The sequence below is a fragment of the Equus asinus genome, chromosome 14 (assembly GCF_041296235.1).
Source record: "Equus asinus isolate D_3611 breed Donkey chromosome 14, EquAss-T2T_v2, whole genome shotgun sequence".
In the NCBI taxonomy this organism is placed as follows: Eukaryota; Metazoa; Chordata; class Mammalia; order Perissodactyla; family Equidae; genus Equus; species Equus asinus.
In genome coordinates this window covers 412,501-426,331 of record NC_091803.1, presented here as the reverse complement: position 1 = coordinate 426,331, position 13,831 = coordinate 412,501, and the positions used below count along the sequence as shown (strand labels likewise).

Genomic DNA, 13,831 nt, shown 5'->3' with positions numbered 1-13,831 from the left:
TCCACCCCCCCTGCAAGGGTGGAGGTCAGCCTTGGGGGTGGCTCCAAGCTTTTTTTTTGTTTTTTTTTGCGGTTTCCCAATTTTTAAACAAGTATTTATTACCTTAAATAAAAAGCCAGTGAACTAAAGATATAAACACAAGACATAATAACCCAGGGGACTGGAGATCTTCCAGAATCTTCCAGCATGTTCTAGGAGGCTCGGAAGCCCACCAGAGCCAATCCACCAAGACCCCAAGCTCTAGACGGAACTTAGGCCACCTCTCCGATCGTTCTGGATTCCTTGTCTTTTCTTTCTTTCTTTTATTTTTTAAATTGTAAAAGATTGTGGCGTACACATCACGTTCCAAGTTGTCCATCTTTACCACCCGCCGGCAACAAAGTGGCAGGTCGAACAGATTGATTTCGAGCCACGTTGCAACATCTCAGGGTCAAGCGGGGGCCCGGAAAGGCCCGGGCTGCGCCCCTGGGAACACTGGGAGCCTGACTTTGGTTGGCTTCCCCCACAGGTCATCCCCAAGGACTATAAGACCATGACGGCGCTGGCCAGGGCCATCTCCAAGAACGTGCTGTTTGCTCACCTGGACGACAACGAGAGAAGGTAGGAGCCGGGACGGGGCCGGGGGGCCCTCAGTCCCTCCCAGGGCTTCGCTGGTCAAGGGCCGTGAGCCACGGTGACGGCCAGCTCGAGGGGACGCGTGGGCGTGCAGAGCTGCGGGCGCCCGGGCTGATCCCCTCAAACACACGTCAGGATCCGCAGGTCCCACGGCCAAACCTTGTCGTGGAAAGACCCCTGGGCGCCTCTTTTGCCAGGTCTCCATGGGCCTAATTTTCCGGCATCTTCTGCGTGCCGGGGTCCACCTTGTGTGCTCCAAGCTCACTGCCTGCTGGGGAGGTGGGGCTGGACGCACGTCCGAGGAGCTCGGGGTCTTGAGGACGGGCGGCCGGGCCGGGACGCGACGCCAGGACGGCCTGAAAGGGCCTCGTCTGCAGAGGGGCTCCGAGCTCTGAAGGGGCTTTGGAACTGTGAGCACGTAAATAATTGGAAAAGTTGGAAAATTTTGACCAGACGAAAAAGTAAAAAAACGTCCCCGGTCAGCTGACTCCGGAGACAATTACCGAGACTCTTTCGGGGCAGTCCGTAAGGGTTTGTTTCATGCACGTATCCTAATTCAATCTCGTCACAAAAATGGAATCACATTCTGCACGGTTTTGTCACGCTTAAGGGGTCGTGAACATCTCTCTTTGTCAGTAAATCTCTTCAGCAGTTTGTTGTGTCCGTTTCTCTGGAGTCGCCGTGACAAATTAGTTTCCTACCATAGCTGTTCGCATTTTTTTAGGATGAACAACATTTTGATGACATGACCATCCCGGTACCTTCTTCTTTGAATCCTTGTCTGTTTTTTTTAACATAAATTCTTTGACGTGGATTGAAGGGTAGAGAAAGTTTAAAAAATCCTCTTTTGGGGGCCAGCCTGGTGGCGCAGCGGTTAAGTGTGCACGTTCCGCTTTGGCAGCCCGGGGTTCGCCGGTTCAGAACCCGGGTGTGGACATGGCACCACTTGGCAAGCCACGCTGTGGCAGGCGTCCCACATAGAAAGTGGAGGAAGATGGGCACGGATGTTAGCTCAGGGCCAGTCTTCCTCAGCAAAAAGAGGAAGGTTGGCAGCAGATGTTAGCTCAGGGCTAATCTTCCTCAAAAAATAAAAAATAAATAAAAAAATTCTCTTTTTTTTTTGGCACACCATAATTCTTCATTAGATCAGCCGAGCACACTTTGATAACAGCCCTTATACACAATCTGAAGGACACACAAGTGTGTAAAACCAAAAAGGGAAGTCTGTGTCCCCTCTCCGTCCCCCCCACCCCCAGTGACCATTGATGGTGGTCAGGGGTGACCCTTCCAGGCCACCGTCTGGTGTTAGCGTGTGTCTCGCACGTAACCACACGTGAAACACGCACCGTAGGTCCGTGGGAGCATCAGTCTGATTGTCGCTGGTGTCCGCCCAGCGCTCCCTCGGGCGGGGTGGGGCTGAGTCATTCTGTCCACCTGTCCCCTCCTCACCAAGGTCACTTTGGAGGTTTCTAGTTTTGTGATGTGACCTCATTTCAGGGAACATTGAAGGCAGCATCCACGCAGGATGGGTCCTGGCAGCAGAAGAGCTGGGCCAGGGAGAGTGGACTGTGAAGTCTCGACAGGTGTGGGTGTGTGACTTTTTTTTTTTTTTTTTTGGTGAGGAAGATTGGCCCTGAGCTAACATCTGTGCCAATTGTCGTCTCTTTTATGTGGGACACCACCACAGCGTGGCTTGATGAATGGTGTGTAGATCTGTGCTCAGGATCCAAACCCGGGAGCCCTGGACCGCTGAAACGGAACACGCAAACTTAACCACTGCACCGCCAGGCCCGCCCCCTGGGCACATGCATTTTTAAAGGCTTCTGATAGTTGTGCTGGCCGGTCACCTGGGAGGCTGCAGGGGCGTCCAGATGATTTCAGTTTAGGTGGAAGTCCCTCCCTCGCCCACAGCATGCAGCCGGTTCGGGAGGTCCCCAAGTCTGGCGCTGTGGCAGCTGCCTCTGAGGCGCAGGGTGGCCGGAGCGCCCGTGGTCCAGGCCGCATCTGTGGTGGAAGCACATGGGGCCGGGCGGGGGTGGCCAGTTCCCCGTCTTGGGCCACCCTGTGACGCCCGCTCCCTGGGGCAGGCGGCCTCGCCTCGTCCCCCCTTCTCCCTGCTCCTGGCGGGCGCTCCTCGTGCATCTGGCTGGATCCGCGAGGGCGACGTGCACAGGACACCCGGTCACACGCCCGTCTCCGCTCAGCTTCCCCGCGCCCGAGCGCCCTGGCTGTGCTGGTTCTGGTGTACGTTGGAGGAGAGAAGGTGTCGTTTCTCTGATTCCTGGTGAGGCTGCGTGTTTTCGCAGACCGCTGCCTCGGACCCTTCTGCTGAGACAAGGGTTCGGGCTTGGAATTAAAAATGCTTTTCAGCCAAGTCCACCCAGAGGTCCAACGGGGGCTGGCGGTGTCCTGCCCTGGTGAGGGTGGAGGTGATAGACCCCCAAAGATACCAGCAGCCCAACCCCTGGACCCTGGGAGTGTCACCTTATGTGGCACGAGGGGGCTTCGCACAGGGGAAGAAGTTAGGGTCTCGTCATGGAGAGAGAAGCTGGAGGCGCAGGAAGGACCCTTCTCGGGAGCCCCTGAGGCCACGGCCCAGCCCACACCCCGTTTCCACCTGCTGATCCTGATCTTTTTACGCTTCCGGCCCCCAAAACTGTGAGAAAATAAACTTCTGTGGCTTTAAGACCTCGGAACGGAGGTGTCCACCTGGCAGCCATGTCCTCGGTCCCCAGGCAGAACCAGGTGACTCCAGTTTTCTATCTGCTTGAACCTGAATGTAGACGTCAGTTTCAAACGTAATTTCAGTTTGATTGCGGTCTCTGAGTGGGTGGTGCACTCGCATGGATCAAAACAGAAAAGGTGCCTGGGCTCCAGAGTGGATGGCCGGCTGTCTGGAGTCGGCCCCAGGGCCTTGGCTCGTCCCTGGGTGCCCCGTGGTTCCCTTTCTGCAGACAGACTCTCCTGGCCCTGAGGTGGGAGGTCCCCTATCCCTGGCCAGTGGCCACACAGGCCTCCGTCCATTTTTCACCCATTTTCAGGTCCTCAGGGAGGGGTAGTGACTGACCGGGCCTGGGTCTGGGGGGCCCTCCTGACTCACACTTTGGTGGCAGCTCTGGGCGGGCAGACGCTGTGGGCACACAGCCCAGGGAGGATTTCGGTGCCAGGCCCCGTGAGCATCTGTACGTGCGCCGGTCCTGGTCCCATCGTTCGTAGCCGGGAGGCAGGTCGCTCGCCCGGGAGGCAGTTCCTGGGGGACGATTTGGGCAGTCACCCCAAAAGCCAGCCACCCTACTTGGAAGATTAATTTTGTTCTCTGGGCCCCAGTTTCCTGGTCTGTCCAGTGGGCGCGCCGTCTGCATTCGGCTCTTCCAGAAACGGCTGCAGGCCCGGAACTCGCCGTGTGGCAACGCGATGACAGGCACCCGGTGAACTGTTTCTTGCTCAAGTGTCCCTGGTGCGGTGGCTCCAGCATGGCTTTGCGGCCGACGGTGGCTTGGGCTCGGGCACCCCGCCGGCCGCAACGAGGACGGTGGGGCTGAGCGGTGATCCGGTCCCAGGCCTGGGCGAGGTGACAGGAGACAGCCCTGTGTCAGCGTCAGCCCTGTGCTGGCCCCGCCCGGGCACTTGTTCTCGTTAGAAATCCCTGATCGATTTTATTTGACTGGATGCTGGGCGCGGAGGGGAGGAGAAAACCAGGGCGGCCGGCCTCCCGGGGAGGAGGTGTTGGTCAGGTAAACACGTGAATATTCAGAGGTGGTGTCCCGGGGGGGCCCTCAGGAGAGGCCTGTGCTTTGTAAGACGGGGTGACCTGCCCCAGGGTGCGCAGAAGGTGGTGACGGTGGGGAGCCGGCAAGGCCCTGGGCCGGGCAGCATCGTGACCTGGCAGGGGCTGCACTGGTCAGGGTAGTGGGGTCCGTGGGGGGTGCTGGGGTGACAGGGAGCACGTCAGGGCCGGAGAGGAGGCGGAAACAGACTTCTCGGAATTGCTCTGGGATTTGCTTAAGTGTTTTCTCATTCCTGAGGGCTCTGGTGCCCCTTTGGCGTCACACTTCCCTGTCTGTCCGGTTCCTTCCTGTCTCCGCAGCCGAGCGAGAGGCAGCCCCGGGTCTGAGGCACCCCTTTGTGCACTTCTGCAGACCCTCGAGGCTGATGGAGGAGCTGGGGCGTCCGTGTGCACTGAGGCCCGGCCGTCACTGCCTCCGCCCAGGATGCCACGTGTCACGTCCACAGATGTGCAGAGGCCAGAACCGTCACCTGGGCTGGCCTGGCCGCAGGGGGCTGTGCTGGGAAGGGGGCCTATGAAATGGGGTTTCGTGAAGTCGTGTGCTGTCTCCTGACGGCGCCTCGGTGCCCGTTTACACGCAAACCCTGAAAAGCAACGCCCAGACCTGCCCCACCGCCTTTTCCCTTTTTTGTTCCAATTGTGGCAAATATACAGAACGTACAGGGTGCCTCTGGAGCCGTTTGTCAGCGTGTCGTTCAGCGGCATTGAGCACATTCACCGTGTTGTGCGACCATCACCACTCTTTATTTCCAAAAATTTCCATCACCCTCAACAGAAACCCCAAACCTGTGAAGTGGTCGCTCTGCATCCCCCCCACCCCAGCCCCTGGTTCCCTCTAATCTGCTTCCTGTCTCTGTGGATTTGCCTGTTGTACAGATTTCATACACGGGAACTCACACAGTATTAGACCTTTGTGAACGGCTTGTTTCACTCAGCATAATGTTTTCAAGGTTCCTCTGTGTTGGAGCGGGAGTCAGAATGTCCTTCCTTTTTTAAGGGTGAGTAATATTCCGTTGTATGGCTCTGTCACAGTTTATCTGTTTATTAGTTGCTGGACACTTGGGTTGTGTCCCCGTCCTGGTTATTGTGAATAAAGCTGCTGTGCACGTGGGGTTTTACGTCTTTGGGGCAGGTCCTGGGTCGTATGGTAATTCCGTGTGTAACTTTTTGAGGAACCGCCAGACTCAGCTTCTCTTTTGGTTCCAACTGTTCGTCGAGCCTCCCTTCTCTGTGGAGCCCAGGGGCCCACTCCGGGGCATCTGTGTTTAAGCCAAACTCCTCACGCCCTTTAGTGGTCCCATCCCGGTCCCCGAGTACCAGCTGGCTCAGTGAAGCCCCCGGTTTAGGGCCAGCCTGGTCCAAGTGCGAGCTGACGTGAGAACAGGGCCACCCCAGCTGTGCGTGTCCAGGAAGCATCTGTGCTGGGGTCCTCTGCCCTCGGTCCGAAGTTTCCAGAACCACACGGGTCCCTCCACCTCGGACTTTTCTGGATCCGAGAACCAGGAGGACGAGGAGCGGAGGAAGCAGATGATGGATTGAAAATTCCTCTTTGCTCGGCTGGCTTGGAAAGCAAGCTTCCCCGTGGGGCATGTGCGTCTGTTTCAGGTCTTTTGTTTTTCACGTAGGAAAACTCACTTTCCACGTGAAACCCCGAGGGGCTCCTTTCTCTGGCCGCGGCCTCTAAAGAAACAAGCCGATGGTTCAGGAAGCGGGGTCCAGAGGGAGCGGGCAGGCCAGCCCTTGTCTCCTGACCTTTCCCATGATGCTCCCCCCGTGCGGCACCCGAACGCTCTGCTTTTTCCAGTTTACCGGGAGCCGGGCCCAGCAGCATTGTCTCGGCCCGGCTGTGGTTTGGCGGGAGCAGCGTGATTCTTTCCAAGTGTGCAGGGCGCCTGGCACGCCCCGACTTGAGCGGCTGCTGCTTGCTCGCTTCCCCGCGTGGGCAGAAGAAAACAGAGTAATGTGCAATTAAATCTGCTTGTGGGGCGAGCACAGATTTCTGCTTAATGACCCCCAACCCCGGTCAATCCAGGTTTAAGACGAATAACCCCGCTGTCACGGGCAGGCTGGCTTTGTCCTGTCGGTTTACAACGGTGTCTTCCCTTCAGGGTCTTTTTAGTTTGAATGCAGACGCTTAAGCTCGGCAAGAGGTGAAGACTGTGTTTACGTCCATCTCTTTAAAAGAAGATCGCGCAGCACAGCTGCGGGCGAAGGCCACAGGCCCTCCAGGCTCCGTGCTCGCGCTCCCAGGGCGGCACATTTCTAGATGGCCTGCGTCGAAGGCTGTCTCTGGGCCCAAACTGGAGCCTCAGTTTCCCCCTGTGTAAATGAAAAAGGGTGTGCCTTGCCCAAGGCCACACCACTTCTCAGAGCAGAGCCAGGCTCCCCACCCAGTCTCTGGGGCTCCAGAGCCCATCTCCTCCCCACCGACCACCCCGTGGTGACAGGTCACAGGCACCTGTGAGGGAAGGGAGACGGAGAGCGGGTGATCCAGACTGGTCGTGGGTGCGTGGGGGCCCGGGGTCCTGGGGTGAGCTGGAGCTGCAGGAAGCTGACTCTGGCTCAGTGGGTCTCGGGGGTAGAGAGAGAGAGAGACAGAGAGAGAGAGAGAGAGAGCGCCAGGAGAACCCTGAACACAGCGTTGGGCTGCAGCGGCCTTACACACAGACACACTCGCACATGCAGGTGCACAGGTGGGAGGAGGCAGTTCGTCACGTGATTTACAAGTTGTGTAGTGACATTCTCTGGGCCCCAGTTTCTTCAACTGCCAAATGATGGTAATAAAACCTACTTTGGGGGTTGCCGTGACGATGGAATGGGATAATGTCCATGAGTGTCTCCTCACCACCATCAGCACCATCATCATCACCATCATCAATATCATCAATATCGTCACCATCATCATCACCACTATTACCACCGTCGCCATCATCACCATCACCACCATCATCACCATCATCACCCTCACCATCATCATTATCAATATCACCACCATCATCATCACTGTCACCACCATCACCATCATTACCACCATCACCATCATTACCACCATCACCATCATCACCACCATCATCATCATCACCATCATCATCACCACCACCATCACCATCATCATCACCACCACCACCATCATCACCATCATCATCACCACCATCATCACCACCACCACCATCATCACCATCATCATCATCATCACCGTCATCATCATCACCACCACCACCATCATCACCATCATCATCACCACCATCATCACCACCACCACCATCATCACCATCATCATCATCATCACCGTCATCATCATCACCACCACCACCATCATCACCATCACCATCACCACCACCACCATCATCACCATCATCACCACCATCATCACCACCACAACCATCATCACCATCATCATCATCACTGTCATCATCATCACCACCACCACCATCATCACCATCATCATCACCACCATCATCACCACCACCATCATCACCATCATCATCACCACCATCATCACCATCATCATCACCATCATCACCACCACCACCATCATCACCATCATCATCATCATCACCGTCATCATCATCACCATCATCACCATCATCACCATCATCATCACCACCATCATCACCATCATCATCACCACCATCACCATCACCACCACCATCATCATCATCACCATCACCACCATCACCACCACCATCACCATTATCCATCATCATCACTGTCATAGTCATCTTCCTCATCATCTTTCTGGCCCCTTGGCTGTGTGGAGGGTGGGCTGAATCAGCGGGCTTCTGCCTGGGTGCAGCTTTGCTCCTCTGATGCTGGTGCAGATGTCCCCATGGACCCCACAGCCAGGCCTCACTGCACCTCAGTGCTTAGTGTGAGGAAGGGGCTGCCGTGGCCCCCAGGCCACTCCACAGTGTCATTCTCTGCCCCTCCTGGGCCCGAGGTAAGGAGACAGGCTGCTGTGGACCTCAGGACACAGTGGGAAGGACTCTGGGAGGCCAGCTGGTCCCCTGCCCCAGTCTATAGAAGAGGATTTCGAGGCTCAGAGAGGGGGGCCCTTGCCCCTTGCTCCAGGCCAGGCAGCAAGTGTCTGAGCTGGGGCTGGAGCAGGTGTCATCCTGCCCTGAGCCGGCCCCCTCACAGCCCCTCTGCCGAGTGGAGTTACTCCCCGTAGGGGTTCCAGGGGAGGCGAGGGTGCAGCCTCCTCGCGTGGTGTCAGCTCCTGTGAGCAAAGGTGGATCCTGTGTCCTTCCTGGGGACGCTGGGGGCGGCCAGCCTCTGGTCAGGGACCCGAACAGCCTCGCAAGGTGGCCCCTCGGGGTGCTCCAGAGCCCTGAGATGTGCCCTGAATCCCAGCCTGCCTCCCGAGGGTGCGTCCCAGGTCTGGGACAGGGAGGTGGCAGCCTTTGGGTCCCATTGGGGCCCTTCCCTGCTCGCCCCAACTGGAGCACCTGGAGACAGAGCATCCTCGTGCCCCCGGGAGCCGACAGGTGTGATAACGGGGAGGCCCCGCGGGTGTGTGGTAGTCCAGGCAGCGCACTGTGCATGGGGCCCTCGGCCGGGGCCTCGTTCCTGGAGCCGCCAGACAGGCGGGCGAGGGCGTCTCCCCCCCGGGATGGCCTTCCTGGCAGTGGCTCCCGCGCTCTGCGGCTCTAATTAGAACAGGCCCCGCGGGAGCACCCACCGCCGGCCCAGGCGGCCGTCTCCTATTATCTGTCGCCGGCTCCCTTCCTCCCACCTGCAGCCTGTTTTCCCACAAATTGGCTCGGGTCCCCAGGTGATGGGAAAAGCACGCTGTCACCCTCTGCCAAGTGCGCGTGCAGCCAAAGGGGACGGTCTCTGCTCCTCCGCGCAGGTGGCCCCCCTCCCCCGCGTGGCCCTGGCCTCGGGGCGTGCGGCCCCTCCCCGCTTTCAGGCAACACTGAAAAACAAAATTAGCGTTTTGGGAAATTCAGGGCCTCATCCGAGGAGATGCTTAATGGCTTGAACGTGCGAAGAATTTGGTTTTTGTTTTGCTCCGGGCGGAGCAGACCTCGAGGTTAGCAGACCGTGGGCCGCGTGAACCCAGCAGGACTGAGAAGCCACATTCAGTGGGAGGGTGAAGTCTGGGACGCGGGAGGTGGCTTCACATGACGTGTTCGGAGACAGTCCCTGGACCTCCGGCCTCGTATGCATCGTCTTGTTAGATCACCGCAGGCTGGCATTGTTGTGGTGCCATCGGGCAGATGAAGCACAGAGAGGTTGAGCAAGCTGCCCAGGGCCCCCCAGCTAGGACTGGGAGAAGCTGGGCTTTGCACTCTGGCCGGGATGAGCTTGCACTGGGCCCACCTGCCTCCCTGTTACCTTGCACTGCCCGGCTCATTAACCTTCTGGGGAAAGGAGTCACCTTTATAAAAGAAAATAATTTCCCGTATGCCTGGAATTTTCCGGTTTGAAACAAATCCTGTGGTTCTGGAGGTCGGACTGCGGGGCTGTCTCGGTTCCCCATATGGAGCCTTCGTTGGGAAGGGTCGCGGGGCCTGTGTGATCCCAGAGCACAGGCAGGGCTGCAGCCGTGTGATCTGGAATTTGGGACTCCGACCTGGGGCTCGTCCTGTGGGGGCCGCCAGGCGGCCTGCAGTGTGTCTGGCCTGTGGTCCTGGATCTCTGGTGCCATAATGTTCCCAAACCTCTAGAACTTGGCGGGCTGTGGTCTGGGATCTGCGGGCCCGCATCCCCGTGTTCCCACACCGGCAGGTTCACCTGTTTCTGTCCCCTGGGAAGCCCCTGTGGACAGGCGGTCAGAGATCCTGAGGGTCCTGCACCCACCTCGGGACTGGGGACGCTGGGGCCCAGAGGAGGCGTGGCACGGCCCAGCCACCATACTGCTTAGGGGCCGTTTCTTCAGGAAGGAGAAAACCCCCAGGAACCAGGGTCCTGGAGGGACGCTCGGCAAGGTGCCCGGGTGCTGAGCTCTCCCTGCAGCCTCCCCCACGAGGGACGTGGCCCCAGGAGGGAGACGCATTGGCCTTCAGGCCCCCTAGGCGCCTTGGGTCCGGCTTGGCTCCATTCTTGAGCCGCGGTCGCTAAAAATGGGTGAGTTGCTTGCCAGATGGGGGGTCGGGGGGCTGTGGGAAGAGGCGAGGTAGAGGGAGGGGGCCCCGGGGTAGGGCTGTCGTCACCCACCCTCGTCCCCACCTGCAAGGGGACTCCATGGGGGCCCCCCCAGCATCTCAGTGACGTGGGTACAACTGCTTCCATCTGTCAGGTGGGGAAACTGACGCTCTGAGAAGGCCGGTGAGTGGCCCAGGGCCGCACGGTTCCCTGGGGCAGCCTCCCTTCCTGAGACGAAGTCCGCGCCCCCGGCTCCCACGCGTCTGTCACTAACTCTGGGGGACGCCTGCCTGCTCGGGTCTCTCCCAACCTCACAGCGGCCTGTGAGAGCGAGCGTCACAGTGACCCCACCGTCCAGGTGAGGGTGGGCCGCCTGCCCCAGGTCCCACAGCTGGTGCCCAAAGCAGAATGGGGACCCCAGCTGAAGCTCCGTGCTGTGTGTGCCCGCGTAGACAGCAGAACCTGGGACACAGCCGTCCCTTCCCTCGCCATGGGGACCAGCATCCAGAGAGTGGACGTCCTTCCCCAGGACGGGGTCGTCCCATGGGCGTCTCTTGGATGCTGTGGGGTCACAGGGAGGGAACAGAATGAGCAAACGGAGGGAACAGCATGGGCAAGTGGAGGGAACAGCATGAGAAAACGAAGGGAACAGCAGTGGCAAAGGACGAAGGTGTGAGGGTAGATGCCGGAGTCTTCTGGAAGTGGAGGTGTGGCTGGTGGAGCGAGGGAAGCCAGGGAGCTGCGTTCAGGCTGGGGCCACACGCTCAGTGGGAAGCCGTTGTTTTTTTAAATAACGAAAAGTACAAAGAAGAAACCAGAAGGGCCGTGGTGTGGACGGTGTCCGGTGTGTTCTTCCTGGACACGGTGTCTCGTGTCGGCCCCCAGAGCCCGGCCTTGTCCCTTTCACAGACGTCTGTGCACTGGGGACGAAGGGGCCGGCTCAGGGTTGAAGACAGTCGGGAAGGTGGCCCCTCCCGCGGCTGGTGGGCAGCGTGCGTGCCCCGTGTCTGCTGCCCCTCGGCCTCCCAGCTCGCCCGGCCGTCTCACGGGGAACTTACATGTCGAGGTCAGGGCGGCCGGCGGGCTTGTCCCTGTGTGGCCACACGGGCTCCGTGCTCAGGAGGACCCTGCTGTGAAATCAATGATCTTGGAACAAGGACCCCCACGGTCCTCTGGGGGGACCCTGCAGGGGACACGGCGGATCCCGCTGAGGGTTCAATGGCCGTCAGCGCGAAGGAGGGTGGGCTGCTGGCCACCGGTTGGCTGGCCTCCTGTGTTTATTTTTCTGCAAATTGCCTGATTTATCCTTCACTCATTCTTTCCCTCTTTTTTTTTCCTTAGCGATTTGCTTGAGTTTTTCGTAAATTAACAAAAGCAGGCGGTTGACGGTGAATGAGCAGGGCGTGCGTTTTCCGGGTCAGTCATTGGTCTTCAAACTCTGTGAAGTTCTCTCGTCATAGGGGAGTTTTAAGTTTTCGGGTTTGTTCCCATAATTTTTCTCATTGCGGTGAAAACTATAAAACTTGAAATTTACCATTTTAGCCATTTTTAAATGCACAGTTCAGGGGCACTGAGCACATTCTCATTGTTGTGCAGCCATCACACCGTCCATCTCTAGAACTTTCCGTCTTCCCAAAGGAACCCGGTCCCACTAAACACTGAATCCCGGCCCCCGGCCCCTATCATCTACTTTCTGTGAATTTGACGACTCCGGGGGCCTCATGCCAGGGGGATCACACGGTGTTTGTTCTTTTGTGGCTTATTTCCCTCAGAATAGCGTCCTCCAGGTTCATCCACGTGGCAGCAGGTGTCAGAATCTCCTTCCTTTTTAAGGCTGAGTAATATTCCATCGTCTGGACGGACCACCCTGTGTTGATCTGTTCTTCTGTCGATGGACAAGTTTTAATTTTTATGTTGCCAGATTTATCCAGCCCCACCTTCCTGGCTTCTAGTGTTCTCCTCAGGAGGGCCCTCCATCCTCCAAGACGAGAAGTACGATAAATAAAGATGCTCAGGATCTTTTCTAGAACCTTCTCGGCTTGTTTCTGTCTTTCAATGATGGAATCTTGGATTCATCAGGAATTTTATTTTGGTTTAAGGACACGTAAACCCAGCTTAATTCCTTGCCCAACAGCAGGTCGTTCAACATGCTCGCTGACCTGCACAGACTTTTTTCCTCCTGACCTGAGCTTCCTCGTGTCTGGGGGTTCAGTTCAGGCCTCAGGTGCTCCTGGCGGGGAGGGCCGAGCTGCCGGGGTTGTGGTTTCTCTCCAGAGGAGCACGCAGGCCTGGACCCAGCAGCAGACCCAGCCCTTTCTCTGGGTGAGAACCAGTGCCAGCTGGGGTGCGGGTGGGGATGCTGGGAGCTCTGGAGGGTGGGCCAGGACTCAGCAGTTGCTGGGCAGCGGCCGGGGCGCCCTGAGGACAAGGGTGCATCCAGGAAGGGGCACTGAGTTTCCGTCATGGGCGCCCACGGGGCTGTGGAGGGGGCAGAGGCGTGGGGGGCTCAGGTGGGACCTGCTGAGGGGGGGCCTGGACAGCTTCCCAGAGGTGGGTGTGTGTGGTGAGTGCAAGCAAATGTGTGTGGTGTGTGTGGTGAGTGCGTGTGTGTGAATGAGTGTGTGGTATGTGTGTGCGTGTGTGTTTCTTGCGACCAGAGAACCTTTTACTCTCCTGGCTCCAGGAGAAGCCCTTTGGTGATTCTTTGTTGGGTGAAAAATGGCCGCAAGACGCGGTTTTCAGGGTCTCGCGTGGTGGACAGTCCGGAGTGCCGCGCAGCAGCCGGTGTCGCCTTTCTGCCACCCCCTCCCCGCCTGGACGATGGGAAGTGGACCCGGCCTTCAGATGGCTCCTCCGTGAGTGCTTGGGTGACACGCGGGTTTGTCACCAGGCCCCTGTCTCTGTGGCCCCCATGGTGGACGCGAGGGCTCGGGCCGCCTGTTTTTCTCAGAAGGTCGTGTGCGGAGCTGCCGCCTGGGTTTTGTGTTCCTGAAATGGATCTGCCCTCTCGGGTTTGCATTCCTTTCCACACTCCATCGGCCACCCCATGAGGGGAGGCGGGTCCCCTTCGTGGCCCGCGCTGCCCTAGGGCACGGGCGGGAGTCATGCACAGCCCGTGTGCAGAGGCCGAGGCCATCGAAAGAGGGGACCCTCCCGAATCTAGACAATCGGGAGTGTTTTTCTGTTTTGTGCATCGTTGCTGAAGCGCCGACCTTCCCTGCGTTGCATCTTGTGGGGCGACAGCTGGTTCTCGCTTGTCCTTCAGAAAAAGCAACAGTTGCTAAGGGTCGGGCAAACAAAGATGTGCTTTGAGTAGCGGGAACAGCTGTAGGGAGGGCA

General features: G+C 58.2%; 1 protein-coding gene across 4 annotated transcripts in view; it reads left to right on the top strand.

The window, feature by feature from the left end:
- PRKAR1B (protein kinase cAMP-dependent type I regulatory subunit beta) overlaps positions 1 to 13,831 on the top strand; it is a 115,222-nt gene that overhangs the window by 35,545 nt on the left and 65,846 nt on the right. For all 4 annotated transcript variants that reach the window (XM_070484022.1, XM_070484021.1, XM_070484020.1 and 1 more), the window contains one exon: positions 509 to 600. In XM_070484022.1, the coding sequence (XP_070340123.1) occupies positions 509 to 600 (92 nt within the window). The remainder of the gene's footprint in view (positions 1 to 508; positions 601 to 13,831) is intronic.